The sequence below is a fragment of the Eucalyptus grandis genome, chromosome 1 (assembly GCF_016545825.1).
Source record: "Eucalyptus grandis isolate ANBG69807.140 chromosome 1, ASM1654582v1, whole genome shotgun sequence".
Taxonomy (NCBI): domain Eukaryota; kingdom Viridiplantae; phylum Streptophyta; class Magnoliopsida; order Myrtales; family Myrtaceae; genus Eucalyptus; species Eucalyptus grandis.
The window spans coordinates 46131638-46149512 of record NC_052612.1 but is presented as its reverse complement, the minus strand read 5'-3'; the positions used below and the strand labels follow the sequence as shown (position 1 = coordinate 46149512).

At 38.7% G+C, this 17875-nt stretch overlaps 1 protein-coding gene across 1 annotated transcript; it reads right to left on the bottom strand.

Moving 5' to 3' along the window:
- Positions 1–6183: 6183 nt before the first annotated feature.
- LOC104446122 (zinc finger protein 8) lies at positions 6184–7277 on the bottom strand. The gene has a single exon (XM_010060031.3). The coding sequence runs from the start codon at positions 7162–7164 to the stop codon at positions 6412–6414; it is 753 nt and encodes a 250-aa protein (XP_010058333.1). The 5' UTR covers positions 7165–7277; the 3' UTR covers positions 6184–6411.
- Between the last annotated feature and the right edge of the window lie 10598 nt (positions 7278–17875).

Here is a 17875-nt window from a genome sequence, read left to right as displayed (position 1 = left end):
CCTTGATCTTATTCATGGCCGTATTCTCTGCTCGCCTCTTTAAGCTTTGGGTCCGTTCGTTTCGCGGAAAATAGACAATTTCTAAAAAATATTTTCCTAAAAGTTATTTTCCAGGAAAATGACAATATCTTTTGGTGTTCGGCTTAAATTTAAAAATGTTTCGAAAGATATTTTTCGATATTCAGTAAGGAAAATATTTTCCACTCCCCAATTGGCGAGCGCAAGTTTAAGATCGACGAGCTTGAAGTTCACCTAGTTCGACGACTAGCCAAGAAAGAGAGATCAAGTGAGGTAAATGTTTTCCACTTTTGAAAAGTGAAAAACATTTTCCCCTACTTTAGAAGACTTTTTTCCTTTGATGGAAAACATTTTCCCCAAGAAATTCATTTTACGTGAACGAATCTTGGAAAATGGAAAACGTTTTTAGGAAATTATTTTCATGAAATGAACGGAATCTATTAATTATTTCCGATATTAGAGAGATTCTTGCATAGACCACATACAATTTTTATTTGTTTTTTGTTAGCGATATTATAGTATAGATTCTTAAGATTTTCCATAGAATATTATCCTATGTTAGAGACAATTGTAATATTACTATTAATTTTCTATATCAATTAAGATTTCACGAATCTCCTTCGATTGTACACATCATGATTGATATATGCTAATTTAGGAAATCGTCTCATAAAGCCTATTTAATGACACATCGAAATACACACAAATTCCTCAACTTACCATTCCGCATCATTACATTTAACTGTTTTAATTTTATTAATGAATGCAAACTGAACACTATCCTAAGTCCATATGGGTTCTAAAGTCATTATGCATGGCCCTAAAGATATATTGTGAATGCAGCTTAAGCTCTACAGATGCATGCAACATGTGATGCGCTATACTTACGTGATGATTATTAAATTTTACGAGGTACCAAGATATAAGTCTTGTCCAAGCTTACTATCAAAATTCAAAGACATTATTTCAGTACATTTCACAACTTACTCAAATCACATACATAAAATCACGGATAGTGCGTGAGGCAATACCAGGAACTCGACCTTTTGGCTAAAAAGTCCACCTTGATTAATGCAATATAATAATCAAGAATAATTCGCACACCCTAAAGGTTAATTACTAAATAACATGCATTTTATGGTAGAGTTAAATGACTATATAAAATCGACACAAGTCGACTTACCTTAGAGGAGACCTACTGAAGCCGATGCCGGAAAACACGAACGATGCAAGGGCCAATGGTAAGTCTCGAGCAATAGACCAGCGAAATGGGCTGTGCTTCGGATGGAGCAACGCAAGACAAACTTGACGAGACCTTGCTGGCCTCCGGTGAGGCCTAAGGGTGTCAAAAATCGAACCGAAAATCGAACCGAAAATCGAATCGAAAAATTTGATTTTTTCGGTTCGGTTCTCATTAAAAATCGAATTTTTTTTTATCGGTTCAGTTTTTATCAATGAACCGAACCGAACCGAACCGAACCAACAAACTGATAAGAACTTATTTCTTGGAAACGAAAAATATATACAACAGAAAAAAAAAACAAAAAAAAAAAAAAAAAAAACAAATGCAAAAACCGAAAAGTAAAAGCTGAAAACCAAAAACCGAAAAATTAAATCGAATCAAAATTTTGGTTACTGTTCGTATTTGGTTCAGTTCGGAATTTTTTCCTAACGGTTTGGTTCGGTTCGGTTTTTTTGAAAAACCAAACCGAATTGAACCGTTGACACCCCTAGTGAGGCCTGCTAAGCTTTGTCCAAAGCTGGCAAGGCCAGCAAGGTCAACCCTAGTCAAACTTGGAGAGAGCGAGCCTCGCCAGCTCTCGCTGGTCGCCAACAATCGAAAAGGCTCATGATTGCGAAGGTAAGAAGGAAGAAAAAGAAAATGAAAATGAAAAAAAAAAATAGGAAAATTGTCCACGTCAGCATACATAAGATGATTGGCATCCATGTCGGTGATTTTCGAGTAAAATTGGCGAGACAAATTTTATTAGCAAATTTTTTAAAAGGTTAAAATTAAATTGACCATATTAAAAGATCTAGAATTAAATTAACACAATTGTTATAATTTAGGACCTTTTTTGTAATTATCTCCTCCAACTATACACTTGGCTCGATTAAATTTCGATCTTAACGGCATATGCCTAGGCGGTGAATCTCTCTATGCCATGAAAATGGCCAAATTTTCCTTTCTTTATTTCTTTAATCACACACCCCGACTATCTTTTCTTGTCGAGATAGTTACCAAAAAGGTTGTAAACTTATTACAATTATACCAATTCAATATTAATCTTTTAGTTATGCTAATTCAGTCATAAATCTTTTAATTATGTCAATTCAATGCTAAAAATTTTCATATATTACCAATTGAGTCAATTTGATCAAATTTGACTAAAAATCACTAGTGTGATTGCTATCCATCCTACATGGCATGGCTAAACCTAACATGAACGTTTTTAATAATATTTCAATATTTTTTTGGAATTTTTTATAAATTTTTGTTCTTTTCTTTACTTCTTTTATTTGTTTTATCGGCCACTAGGCAACGGCCTATAAGCCCTCATCAGCCATTGGTAGGGTCGCAGCCCTCACCCAAATTTGACAAGGGCGCCATGGCCAACAAGGTGAACCTCTCCTAGATATGGCGAGGGTTGTGACCCTCACTAGCCAAAATAAAAGGAAAAAAAGAGAGTTAAAAATTGTAAAAATTATGCCCTTGATATATAGGATGGATAACGTTTACGTCAGTGATTTCCGACAAAATTGATTGGAATAACTCAATTGGCAAATTATAAAAAAATTAAGATTAAATTACATAATTATAATAGATTTATGATTTTTTATTTCCCTTTTTTTCTCCCATCAGTTCAGATCTCCAACCAATTGTTGAACCAATGACCGAGGATATCGTGCCTGCAGAGCTTCCTTGCAACGGTCGAGTCAAAAAAATGTAACTTATGCTTATTTGTTTAAAAAATGCTCCTGATATTCAAATGCTCAAATTTTTATCACTGGTCGGGATCAATCCGTACTTCATACGATAAATGACTAGATGGAGTGAAATAGTCAAAATTTAGGTACGAATGTTTTGGACGGATTAGCTTTTACCCTCTGAGCTTGGTTCACAGCTATCATTGCTTAAGTTCCGTCTCTTTCTTTTCTGATACGAAGTACTCTTCTCCCGCCTGAGGCACCTTGGTTAGGACCAGGGAAAGCTGAATTTCTTGATTTTTCTTCGGGAGGAACATTGGATCATACGTTAGAAGAGACAGCCTGGACGGACGGCACCACGGTCCTGACCACCTTGTCAATTGCTCCCGTGTCCCATTCGGCGCAATTACGCAGGGACGTTCACTCACGGTCCAGCTGATTGCGCCTAGAAAAGCTCAGATTAGCATCCTAAGGGGACTACTGTAGAAACTGTCCACCTCGTTCGAGCCTTCTTAAGGTTGTGGGCCGATGTCTCTTTAATTCCATCTCTCTCCCTCTCTCTCTCTGAGTGGTCCCAACGACATTGCAATTGTACTCTTCGGGCTGTCTTCTTTATCTTCATCTTTGCCCATCACATGCTCCCTTCCTTAGACGCATTTATTTGTGGACCCTGGCGATGGTTGGGTTGACGTTAACCCCGAATCTACAGAGTTTTTTCCCCTTAAAAATTTCATGTGTCAAGGCCCGCGAAACCCGCCTCTTGGGAAATAACAAGAGTTTCTCTGTTCGCCACGCTTACCATCTTTGGTTAGACTGCTCACATAGGACTCTTCCCTGAGCTGTGCTTTCGATGTAAGTACATCAAAGTCCGACCGTATTTTCGTCTAACAGCTAAATATTTATTGGAGAAATGAACAGTAGAATCGCTGTTCGACTAGGCTCGTTGTGGATAATGTCAGGGCACCGATTGGAGCACTTACAAAGGGAGCTGTTCATGAACGGTACTCTCTGCAATCAGTGAGCGAGCTCTCCTTTTTCTTAGCACTGCCTGCAACTCGACACCCAGGACCATCCGCACCTCAAAAGTGTTGTTTACGTCTAATGTAGTAGAATTCAATGCAGATACATATATCAGATTTCTTGCCTTTGGAAAAGAATATATTTTTATGCTCATCAAGAATGATGTAGCTCTCCTTCGCAGTGTCAAACCGCATGATGATCTCACACATTACAGGCGCAAACCTTTCTTTTCCTTCTTATCTATAATATTTGATTCGCTGAAGTATCGATTGACTAGATCTTTTTTAAATCATCGACCTTTTCTTTTTACTTTTAACCAATTTTGCCTGGTCCAAATATGAACTTAGTTAACATAGTATCCGTGATTACAGATCCCTTGTACCGTTATTAGTCGCTTTGGAATTTTTGGTGAGGCCTGAAATCCAATCTGTAGTCCATAATTCGTGACCGAACTCAGAAATGCTTTTGTAGCCATCAAAATGCAAAGTAGAAAGCTTCATGATCGACTGTTCAATCATGTACTGCCACTATTATTTTGTCCTTGGTCCAAAACGAAAATCAGAACGCCGCAGCCATTTGCGAATCCCATTGAATGCATATCTCTAGCGTCTCGTGTTGCTTCGAGTCATTATATCATTTGGTAACGCTGTTAGCTTTCCAGGTTAAAACTAGGGATTATGGTCTTTAAGACAGGAAGCCAATGTCAAAAAAATGTAGGTTACCGATGGGCAGTTTCTAGCGCGGTTGGGCCTTTTTCTCATCATTATAATCGGATGAATTTAAAGATGAGTTTTAGTTCTGTCCACTATTCATATACAGCGCAGTTTCCAATAGTCTTGTGAGGACGTCGGTATGTTCACACTTGAAATCCAGAAAATCAACGTTTGTTTATAGATATTCACACTACAGGCATTTTGATGGTTTTCTGCACCGGCGACTGACAGGGAAAAAAGACCTTCCCTTATCCATAAATTTCGGAAAAAGACCAGATGAGGAAGCAAAACTCCTCGTTTGTCAAATGTGCAGATGTGTTTGTGCTTAAACCTTACACAAGAACAGATGTGTTAGCAAAGAAAACACAAGCGGATTCTTGCAATGCTTAATTCAGACCCACCTAACCCCTTTCTCATTCTAGATACACAAACAGTCAAGTCACAGGAGATGAGAAAATAAAGGTGGCAGTCTAACTACCAAGTCCAATGTTGTCCTTTAAGGTCTCTTTTTTGGTGCAATGGAGGACACATCCCTTTCTTGGAGGGTTGGTTTTGCCGTCTTAAAGCCATGAAAGGGCTTTGGGTTACTGCCTCTGAATGATTGAAAAAGATAAAAATGATAGTGTTCAAAAGACAGACAAAGTGAAAAAGCGACCACCCACCTCTCTCCTCCCAGTCTTGTAGACCCTTCATAGGCACAGTATGGCAACAGGGTACCCTTTTGCTCTCCCCTTTTTTCTTTTATTTTGCCAAGTCAGTGACGACCATTTCTAAGGGGATAACATTCCGCGTTGCTTCAGCTTTGGAGCCCCTAATGGTATGATGAACATGGACCATTTTTGGCCGTATGATACATGGCCTGCCAGATGCTTCAAGCATCTCCCAGTTAGGTCTCGAAACTCACCGTGAGCTTGGCGTACAATGAACGAGAAAATCCTCAAAGAAAACACTCACTCTTTATGATTCCGTGTGTTCTTACGTGTACTTAAGTGAAAATTCATGGCAGAAAGACTTCAAAACGAGGTCGACTACACCTGGTGCAGGCCAAGGGGAAAACCGAAAAGAGCGAACCATTCGACTGAAAATTCCCAATGACTCATTGGGGTCGAAACTCGAAAATGCTTCAGGATATGATGCGAACTTCTATTACGTGTAGATACCCAGAGCAAAAGGGTGTGTGAGAGAGCTTCACTGTAACAGTACTCATCTGAATTCCAGTTACAAGCATTTATTCCCTTCACGTGGAAAGAATTTTCGAGGAGGACGCATCGGTTGTGTTTCAGGCACGCATTGTAAATCCAGATGCAAATAAGGAGTCGGGCCGAAGACGGAGATCTCATATTTGTTAGTTTGAGCTCACATATCCAATCCACCCCTGCGAAACTTATGCTCATATTTCGCCCCTAATACAACTCATACGCAGCTCTTCATTCTAGAGAACAAGCGGAATTCCGACATGCGAGTATTGCGATGAGCAGGAAAGCAAGACGATTGTCTCCATCAATTGAAGATCGAGACTCACTTCATTTACATAATAAAAATCAAAGGAGAAAGGTTATCATTGCTATGGAGTAAGAAATAGCAAGGAGGGTATCCATAAATTAGAACCGTCTCTCTTTCTCTCTCTCAATTTTTTTCCTCTTATGATTGTAAAACGTTTACTACCGCGCAATTTGAGAGAATTAGAATTCTAAAAAATCCTCGTTAATTATACAGAGTTTAATCAGACCAGCTACAGATGAAGATCCAAGCTCACATGGTCCTGCATGCTCGCCTTCCCATCACAAACGTACCTGCTTTGAGGATTCACGCTATTGCCTCCGCCTGGAGATCGCTTCATAGTCTCGTCCCCGGCGAATAATGGCAGGGGGTGCGCTGAGTGGTGGTCACGGCTGAAGCCGGAGCTAGCAGCGGGGATTCGCCACAAGGCTAGAGGACTCCCATTGATGGGCTGTTGATGAGAGAAAGAGCCGTGGCCTCCATAAAACCTAGTGCTGTTACTCGAAATGGTGGTGGTGCTACTATTGTTCCATGTAGGGTAAGACATGGCTGCGGCGGAGCCGAGCCGGTAGTTCATGAAGCCGTAGACATGGGTGTCGGAAAGGCTACCATGGGCCATGGCGGACTGGAGGTGGGCGCGCTTGGCGTGCTGGCGCTCTCGCTTGTGAGCGTTCTGGTGGCCGCCGAGGGCTTGCGAGGTGGGGAAGTTCCGGCAGCAATAGTGGCACTCGAACCGCCGCCCGCTCTCCCCGTTGCTCTCGCCATCCTTGCTTGCCTCCTCGGCCACACCGGTCTCAGCATCGCCCCCGCACTCTTCCTCGTTGCCGCTGTGGCCCTGGCCGGCGCCGCCTTCGGCCCCGAACTCAAAGCCGAACAGCTTGATGCCCTTCTCCTTGTTGACGGGGGCGGGGCGGATGAAGGGAAGTTGAGAGAAGGACTCGACGTTCATGAAGTCGTGAGTCTCTCTCTCGTGAGTCTTCTCCATTAGAGAGGGAGGGCCTTCAAGTTCAAGGACAATGAGAGGAAGAACAAAGAAGAGACACAGAGAAGAGCCACCCTTGAAGGAGGAGGAAGAGGAAGAGGAGTGTTTTGGGGGGTTTTTATGTGGAGGCTAAGTGTTTGAAAGACAAGGTGTGGGGCCTCTAAAAGAGGTCTATATGATCCATGGTGGATTTGAAAGATGACCCATCCATGAGAGTGAGGACCTGACAAGGCCAACAACATGTTCATTGGTACGTTTAGAGAGAGAGAGAGAGAGAGAGAGAGAGAGTTTTGCCTCATTGTCAAGGACTTAGAGTCTTAATATATTCCCTTCCCATTTCATTTCTTAACTGCATGCGTTTCTTTCTCGAATTTTCTTGTGCCTTCCCACCAATGTCTCTGTTGCAAACGAGATTTAATCTAAATTCATGACAACCTCAGATCCAGCTATGAGGAGATCTTATTCTTCTCCCCATAAACAAATGAGGCACAATGCTTCTAAGTGCTGTATAGCTTTTAGCACAAGTCTTATGTTAGTCAATTACCAAAAAATCGTACATAAAATATTCAACAGCTTTTACAAATTGGACCTTGCCAAATTTTACAGTTATCTTCTTTGTTGAAAAGTCCAACCCAAAAATAATTAGGTGGAGGGAGATCGTGTGTACATAAAAATGGGGTGGATGCATATACATGAAAAAGATAACATTAGCTCTAGTATCATGTTAAAAAATTCAATCCAAAAGTTTAAGTTATAAGGTGGACAAAGACTACGTATATATAAAGAGTATATAAGAGTAATATAAAATACTATTTCAACGGTCTCAATAGAGTGTAAATGTTATGATCACAACCGAATCCAAGCTCATGTCAATCCCCTCTTACATAAAAAGCATCCTATGTCGCATTTTTGACTTATTGAAATAGGACTTGTCAATCAATGTTGATTTTAGCAAATAGGATTCCAGGATTCATATCCCTCCAAAAAAAAAACGTATGATTTGGTTTTGTTATGCTGAAATTTCCAATGCCAACACAAGTTTTATTTTCCTTGCATGAGATACCTAAAAACATATGTGCGTGGATGTCCTTCCACAATTTATCTATACAACAATCAAGTGATTTGACCTTGATTTACTTCTAGAAAGTTTTATTATGCCAGAATGAATACGCGGTGTGCACAAAATCTTCCTTTTTGCGAAGAATTGATTGATTGTCTGATATGTGGGTAAGAGGAGAAAAAGTTCAAGGATCATCAATAACTTATGGCGATGGAAAAATACACGCATACGTACAAGTGCAGTTTCATGTGATAAGAAATACTTCTGAGTGATTATCTGTTGACATTTAGCACAGAAAAAGGTTTTCCGAAGTGTGGTATAAAAAGAAAAGGTTTTACAATTCATATACTGGTGAGTGAAGTATTCATGGGACAGAGAGAAATTCACTTCTCATACTTAAACAATAAAGAGGTAAAATCGTTAGGATTTTGTGCTTGAAAAAATTGCGATACATCTCACGATCAACTCCTAATTTGGCTCAATTGCTCGAGGGTTTTTAGTCTCGGTACGAATGGCCGATCATTCAATAGGACTAGGGAGGCGGACTTAATTTGATACGTTAAACTGACTTAAGTATCACTTGATTATGAGAGAGAGACTTAATTATCACTTAAATGAGAGAGAGAGAGAGAGAGAGAGAGAGAGAGAGAGGAGCTTATAGTCCACAACAAGTCCATAGTTTAAAAAAAAAAAAAAAAAAAAAAGGAAGTCACAGACTTTCAAAAATATGAATCCAAGAGATGCCAGTACATCATTGCGACTTACATGTCAACATGCTAATGTATATACAGATAGACTATAACGAGGACCTATACATTGTTTTGGTACCATTTTTCGAGAGAGTACACGCGAGACAGTGAAGGGACACTAGACCTTTTTTTTTTTTTTTTTTTTTTTGCTTTTTCAAGTTCTGTCCAATGTACAATACATCATGAGTTTTTTCGCTCTCTCCAAATTACATCTTACTCACACATACCCATCACATAACACCCCATGTTTTAGTGAGATGTGTGTAAGGACAGAGAGGGAAATGTCAAGGATGACTCTCTCTCTCTCTCTCTCTCTCTCTCTCTCTCTCTCCAGGACCAGGGGGAGAGAGAAGTTGGTGTTGGTTCTTTATAGCTGTTGGCTGTGTTATATCTGTTGCAGGGATTCTGCAGCAAGTTGTGGTCCTTTTTATGATGAACATGTTAACTAGATTTCAGGATCAACTGATAAGGGAAGTGAAAGTCTAACAACTTGTTTGTTCAATCTACTTTTGATTTGATGAATAAAGTACACCTCTCTCCCAGCCTTTTCCTTCTCTCTTTCGGTCCTGTTTCCTCCCTTATTGTTACAACTACTACTATTATTATTATCACCCGGTTCTTGTTGACTATTATGATCACAGTAATGAAAAATGTTTGTGATTGCCATTAGGGTTTCTAAACAATGTCCGTGTCTTTGTTTTGCGATGGTTTTTGAACTAAACATTCTTCTTTTTCTTTTGCCATGTTTTAAGTAAATTATATAACGTATTGACTGTTTATAATATGTCACACTAGGCTAGAAGTTTGAATTTTACTGGTCTATGAGACTTGGAGGATATTTCGCAGACTTTTGGGTAGCTAGATCTCTACACTCGTACTTCTTAATTATTTATAAAGGTAAGGATAGAAATTACGATTGCAAAATATAATCATATACATATAATTCATACACATCAGCTATAAATGTAATTAATGATAACTGAATAATTTTCTCTACTTCATTGTATGTCTAAATTAACCAATTACGGATTGAGCTAGCCTTGAGAAAGAGGTTTAATCATGAAGTCTCATTACAAGAAAAGTTTCTCAAAATATGGGTGAATAGATGTTAGACTAACAATACGGACGACACATAGCATCACTACACTTAGGAAACATTAAGCTTCGTGTTTCTGTTTATGACCCTTTATTTGCCAGTTAGGATTCTGAAAAGCTAAGATGTTTCTTAGTGAAATGAGGAATTATGGTTATTGCCCCCACAAGCCTAAACAGTAGATACTTGAAAGTGATAATGTCTCTGAAGCTTTTCTTTCCTTTCTTTCACGACTTTCAAGAGCCGTTCAGGCTAACCTTTTTTTTCCGTTCAGGCTAACCTTTTAAACCGTCTGTTAACGTAGAAAGTTGCTTCTGTTCAATATAAGGTACAAAACGATGGAGAGAGAGAGAGAAAGGGAGGGAGGGAGGGAGAGAATTTGAGTGCTGATGATGATCTTTTATTGCTATGAGGGTCTTCTTTTGCTGTTGAGTGTTCTCAGTTTTCCTTTTCCCTTTTATTTCCTCAGTGTAGCTTTTCAGTGAGAGCTGGAATATCAATCTGAAGTAACAATTTAATGATGCTGAACTCACTGCCTTTTTCGTGCATGCTTGACTCGTTTCGCAATTATTCCCAACCCCAACTGCTCACTTCCTCATAACTCTCCACCTTTTCTTTGTCATCCCAAGACAAGTCTCTCTCTCTCTCTGTGAATTTTCTAGGGTATTGTCTTATTATGTGATCTTTCTTGGACTACTTGGGTTTGAGCTCCATTTGCACGCATTAATGTTTTTGGGGTTTAACGGAAGTACCGTTTGATGGGATTGTACCAATCTCGAAGGAAAATGGGCCCCCTCCCTCAACATGTCCTCAAAAACTCCACATCACTTCTAACTCTAACAACAACCCTTCATTCATGCAAGCACTCTTTGCCATTAAAGTCACAGTCACAAAGGTAGTGATTTCCTGTGTTGGGTTTTTGGGTTCGGGGGACCACCGCAGGTCCATGAGGGTTTCAATGCAACTGCACCGATTATACCTTATAAAAATCATGCGTAGATAATTATATTTAGTGGAGATTTATTAAGTGTCTCCAAAACACTTGCTAAGCATGTTTAATGAGAAAATATTCTATTTTTAAAAGCATTAATCGTGCATATTGTGAGCGCGATCGGTGCTTGTAATATTTCTTTATCTAGTTTTTTTAAGAAGTTCTTCTAAAGGTAAAGCATTTTTAACAAAATCCTTACGATTTATATGTGTGACGAATAACCAAGAGCAGGCTTGATGTTTCTTGTCCCTCATGATATTGTGCATGATGAAGTTTAGCATTTTAGAAGTTAAAAAACAACTGGGGTTTGATATACAAAGCATGAAGCAATATGTAGCTTCCCTATACTATTGCTTTATAGTCGTTCATAGCGAAAGCGTTGTACGACTTCCTTAGCAGCTTCCCTTAACTTTACAAATTTTCATTAAAGAGAAGCATACAATGATACTTGCCCAACTTCCAGAGTCCAAACCTCAATCTTTATCTGCGCAATCACCTCCTCGCCAAAGAAAGAAACATCTTTGAAATGACTTTCCCACATACATTCTAGACATCACGTCCAAAGTAGTTATTGATGTAGTAGATATTCATCTTTATTATGATAAAGCAGGACTTCGGCCAGGCCTTCAATCACGCCATGAATGAACACAGCTTCAAAATTCAGAATTAGATGCAAATATTAAATGACACATAGATGAGATAGGTTCACGTCCAATTGACGGTGTTAAAAAACCAATACAAAGGAAACACGTCTACGAAAAATCTTGATACCATGAAAGGGAAGCAAGAGCTAGGTAGCTCCCACCCCGGATGTGACATTTCTTTTAAAGTTCGCTTGTCCCATACAATTCACATACGCTTAATCGGTAAAATCCTACCTTATAAAGTGCAATTTTACCTTCATGACAGCTAATCATGGTCCGACATAAGAAAATGAGACGGGCTCGGCTCAGCCCGGCTTGGCTCGGGAGGTCGCGGAGAGAGAGAGAAAGAGAGAGCCGTGAAGGTGGGATTGAGGACGCATGTTGTGGCGCAAGAGAAGGGTCGCTATCCATTTGTTCCTCAACTCTTTCCCCATTAGGTGGCCTGAGGGTGACCTTGCCTCGGGCAAGTCCTGCGTCTTTTGCCTCCCACCTTCGCTCCTCTCTTCACCACCAAGTCCCTAGCTTGACCCTCCATCACTTTTTTTTTGTTTCCTCTTCTATTCCTCACATGTGTGGACCATGCATGTAGATTAATCATGCACCCGCACTGCCCTTTTCTCTTAGCTCTGTCAACCTCAGCTAGCTATGGAGCTCGTTTTGAACCGACAGCCTTATGGTAGTTGAATGTAAGAATCACTACTGCCAAGAGTCTTTATTGCGTGGACTTATTTTATCAAATCAATCTATCAGATATATTTGGAAGCGTAAGATTTTATCTTGCCCATTTGTGCAAATGACTATGTATGATGTTTTATTCCGTTTAAGTAATTTCTAAACTTGTTTGGAGTAACTTTTTCATTACAATTCTCGTTCCTACTTTTATCATGGAGAAAACATGGAAATCGTGAAAATATATATATATATATATATATATATATATATATATATCTTGAGATTTAAATGTTACTATTTACTCTTTACCCTAAGTCCCAAAGCATAAGCTAATGGACCCCTATCCCAATCTGTATAGCTTTAGACTGGGATTTCTAGTTTTACAAGCTCATAGATATAAGTTTTGCCAAAACGAAGGAGGTCATGAAAATGAGAGCATTATTTGTTTCTTGTGATTGTTAGTGATAGATAATTTAATGGGTTAATAACCCTAAAAAACCCCAAACCGATACACATGTGACAAATTTACCCCCAAACTATTTTTTTGACCATAAAAAACCACAAACTGGTAAACTTGTGACAAATTTACCCCGACTGACTATAAAAAACCTTAAACTAGTATATTTATGACAAATTTATCCCAAACTAATTTATTCAACTGCAAAAAACCCTAAACTGGTAAATTTGTGACCAATATACTCTATGCTAAATTGGATAAATACCACAAAAAAAATCATAAAAATTGTAAACTGTGACAAATGGAGCGTAAAATCCTAAAAATTGGTATACCGGTTAACTGTCACGTGTCATTTAACTTAATAATTTGATAATAAAATTTAACGAAATCTAACATAGGGTAAATTTGTCACAAGTGTACTAGTTTAGGGTAAATTTGTCAAAGGTCTACCAGTTTGGGGTTTTTGGTGATCAAAAAAATACTTTGGGGTAAATTTGTCACAAGTGTACTAGTTTGGGGTTTTTCGGGGTATTAACCCTAACTTAATTGGCTTACGCTTTGATATTTCCATGCATTTTAACCAACCTAATTTTCTATTCTTTGCCAACTTTAGGAAAGTTTGGGAAATACCAATATACCATTGGAGGAGCCCCCATAATTTTTATTTAAAAAAAAAAAAAAAGGAAGATCTTGGGCCGGTTCGTGTGTCCCTTCACCATTGGCTAGTCCCACCTTGATCCTGCTTTTTTGACAATAATTAGAAACCCAAAATTTTAGGGAAGTGGATGCCCCAAGCAACAAGTTTCAGACATTCCTGTGCATATTATATCACTGGGGACTCCTCCTTATCCTCAGCTAACATTAATAAAGTGCCTATGTTGTCTGTAATATGTATGGAAGAGATATTTCATATTAGCAGAAAAGAACAGAAAGGAAGAATGTGGATGCTAGAGAAAAGCAACTGAGCAAGTGTGGAGACAAAGAAAAATGTGCTTGAGAGAGAGAGAGAGAGAGAGGGAGAGAGCCCACACATTCTGTTCTTGGATCTCTCAATCGTAAATGATAAAAGTGAGCACACATGGAAAAGAATACAAAATGGCATTGCATGGGCACAAGATCATGACCATGATGTGTTGGGTCCTTTCACATGTTAAAACCCACTTAAAACTGTCAAACGCAATTCGGACAGCTCCAGCTCTTCCAACTCCTTAAAGCTTTGATGGGTATGAATCACTTGTTTGTCTGAAACTCAGAGTTCACTAAGCTTGGACCACCCAAGGCATCTTTTCAGATGTTGCGTTAACGCTTGTGTGGGGCTATAATCCTTCCTTCCCCCCCCCCTTTTTTTTTTTGAGTTGGGTGATGTACCCTGGTCCCACTCCCTTTCATAACCTATTTTTTTCATCGTGTGACGCGATTATATTTGCCTACAATACTAATTGGGTTGAGCTATCAAAACATTTAAATTCTGTATAGTTAATTAATCGTTGCTTTCCATGCTTTCCATTATTAAATGTGAATATTCATGTATAGTTTCATCAGTGTGATAAAGATTTAATAGTCGGCATTTGCCCTTATCGTCTAGAAAGACTTAGTAGCCTCGTCATGTTAATTAGAGCCAATTTGCAATTTATTGTTCTTTTCTTACTTTTTTCTCTCCTAATTTAGCTCTAGGAGTTCTCTTCTCCCAATTTAGTTTTCGATTTGAAAGTTTGAACTCTTTCGATCTAATTCTAGATTTGAGTGCTATCCTCTCCCAATCTAGATTTGGGAATTTAATAAATATGATTTAGGGATTCAATGCCCCTCTGCTCTATTCGTATACAGGTTCTCTACCTCCAGTCTCAATGATGATCGCAAAAATTTTGGCATCTCGTTGAATTACGAAGATTTACCCTTCCACATGTTAGATTTGTGTTTATTTAACCTATTATAATTGTTTTCATATGACAATAGTGCAGAGGAAGCTGAACCTTGGCATGCATTATTGAAGTAGGAATTTTCAGCGTGTGTTCATCACTGACAAAATCATAAGATCCAATAATCGACCGCCAATTTTGTTTGACAAATCTGTTTATGTGGAATGATTTTGTGCTTAACTTTGCAATTGCTCCATCAATCTTCCTTATGTTCTGGATTTGGCTTTTTTTCTCAGTATTCACGCTCTGTTTAGATTTGCTTTGTTATGAAGACTATATACTTCTACATTTTTTAAGTAATGAATACAATTTTCTTTTAACTAAAAAAAATATTAAATATTCATTATAGCTCGGAGTTAATCTAAATTGATTTGATCTCCGAATCATAATTGAATAGCAAGGAAATCGACCCATATTAGGAGAACCAAATTGAACCCTTGGCAAGATTGTGGGCGATGCAAAAAAAATAGGGAAATTAATTTTGTGTAAGACATCATTTCCTTATTGAACTTGATGTCCATGATGACGTCGGAGATTGGCTCATTTTTCTTGCATATGATTATTATGTTGTTGAGTTTGGTCTTGTATGTATAGTGAGGGCACTTTGTGTGTGTGAAAATTTGAAAGAGATATAAAGAGTATTGAGAGACGTAATTTTAAAAAATTGAGTCTGAGAAGACTTGTTTCTTGTTATTGATTCTTTGGGGTTCAAGTTCAATATAGGACTAAGAAACACTGATGAGTGAGAATGAGTCTGTGGCTGAGTTTAATACAACATCATATTTGTTGATTACAATGGAATTATCTCGCCAATCTCTTTCCACAGAATAGGCGTACTATCGAGCCACATAAATCCACTTTGCTCAGATTTCATTTCTGCAATTTACATTTTCATCAAATCACTATGTTTGTTCCCGCTTCCGCGCCAGTTGTAATGCTAATCAGTCAAATATACGTATATAACATATGAATGAGGGGCAGTGGCCTTGAAAAGCAGAAGTGGTACGATCGTGTCTCATTCAATGTTGATGTTGCATTGATTCGATCGATCGATCAAGATGGAGAGAGAGGGGGTGGGGGTGGGGTCTGCAAACACTTGGAAACTCAAAAATCCATCAATCAAGCTAGAAAGAGTTAATATGGGCCAATGGTGTTTGGTTGTGTGGCCATGGCCGCGCAATAATGATGGCGAGACATTTTCACATATGTCTGTGTGTGTATGTGTGCTTGACATTAAAAGCACGACAGCACTAAGTATCTGAGGCTTTTGGTAGTTGCGAGCTAACCACGTTCACATGAACAACGTTCTCTTCATTTACTTCCATCGCCACTGAAAATAAGCAACAACAAGAATGGTCCACATCTGTCCCTCCCTCAATGCCCCAAAGACGTTGACACAAGATTCATGAGAGACAATTCTGAATGATGGATCTCTCTCTCTCTCTCTCTCTCTAATTTTCGTTTGGGTTGAAAATATAAGTATTATGGAGCAGTTGGAGTACGGCAGTTTAGGGCTATCCCCCAACACTTCAAATAGAGCTAATAATTCATAAAAAAATGAAGGTAGAAAGTCTCCACATAATAACCAATAAAACATTTGTGTGGGTAGGTCTAATTTTTCGGTAAAGTGAAACTCTGCCTCTTATATTTTTATACACCTTGGCCAAAATAATATGGATATCCATTGACTTATTTTGAAACCGTCTATGATTGCACTCCATCCAAATACAACATTTGATTAACAGGAAAGATACTTGGAGGAGTCTCATAGCCGAATCTCTGTCTTTTGTTGCCCTAATCATCCATTAAAATTCCTCCTTTCATCCTCCTAAAGAATTGCCTAATCTCATGTATTGCAAGACCTCTCTCTCTTTTCTCTCTAATTATTATCGCAATTAATCAACGTTGTCGATTTTGACCAAAAGATAAGGGCATGCCTCTGCTTTGGACAGTTAAATCGCCCACTTCTCGTCCTAATTCCTCCTTGAAATAATTCAAATGGTTGCGCAATTAGACTATCCTTGTGCAAATCGCAAAGCCCTTCGAGAATTAATTAGGACGAATAACTTGCCGCATATATCTCAATTAGATATTAGCAGGGCCTGTTTTACGAGATTGTGCATTACCAAATGTGGCAGGCTCCTTTATTGGGCGCAATTATGACCGACTGTTTGAATGTCACTATTGAAACAAGTTCATCAGTCGTCTATAAATTTGTAGGCCAAACTTAGTCCGCCAGACATCACCGGAACGCATGAACGTTTGATGATACTTCTTAGGTTACATCAGCCATCCGTCGCCTAGATTTGATGAGGATTGTGGCCAGCGAGGGCCGCGACACCCTCGCTAGATCTAGGCAAGGGCATCATAGCCCTTGCCTATGGCTGGCGACCTTTGTCAACCATCACCTAAGCCCAGTCACTGGCAAAGGAAAATAGGGAATAAAGAAAAGGAAAAAGAGAAAACATTCAAATAAAAATTTACAAAAATCGTCAATGTCAATGCTGGTCATGCTATGTAAGAAGACTAACATTCATGTTAGTGACTTCCAATCAACATTAGTAGAAAATATTACTATGGAAAATCAGTAAAAGATTTAGAGCTAAACTTGTCAAATTAAAAAGTTTATGATTGAATTAGACGTTGTACAATAAGTTTATGACTTTTTGGAGAATCGTCACTTGAATTGGATATCGAAACTCATCCAAATTTGTCAACGTTTTGATTCACTTGAAATCACTAGCACTTGAAGAATATATGAGACCCAAATGACCATTCATCTCATTAATTCAACCATATCATTTCGAACAACTTAATGGTATGACCATTTTAACATCTTCTTTTGCCACATAGGTTCAAAGCTTTAATTACCATCTTTTCGTCAACGACAGGGTTGCATGCAATTTCCCTTTCTTTTAATGCAGTTATACCTAAGATGGGGTTGATAAATCTTCCACGTTTGCCGTAACTATTCACCAATACGAAGCTCACATAAATTGAGTGAGAGCCTGCGAGAGGAGTTAATTTCCATGGACTTGTGGCGGGGCCTAGTACTTGCCATGATAAGCAATGGCTTTCTGAGCACCCTCAGGTGGTCCTAGAAACCCTACAATATACCCCCTATGTCCT

Bases quoted from the DNA above. Each gene is read 5' to 3' on its own strand.
- LOC104446122 (XM_010060031.3), bottom strand. From the start codon at position 7,164: ATGGAGAAGACTCACGAGAGAGAGACTCACGACTTCATGAACGTCGAG.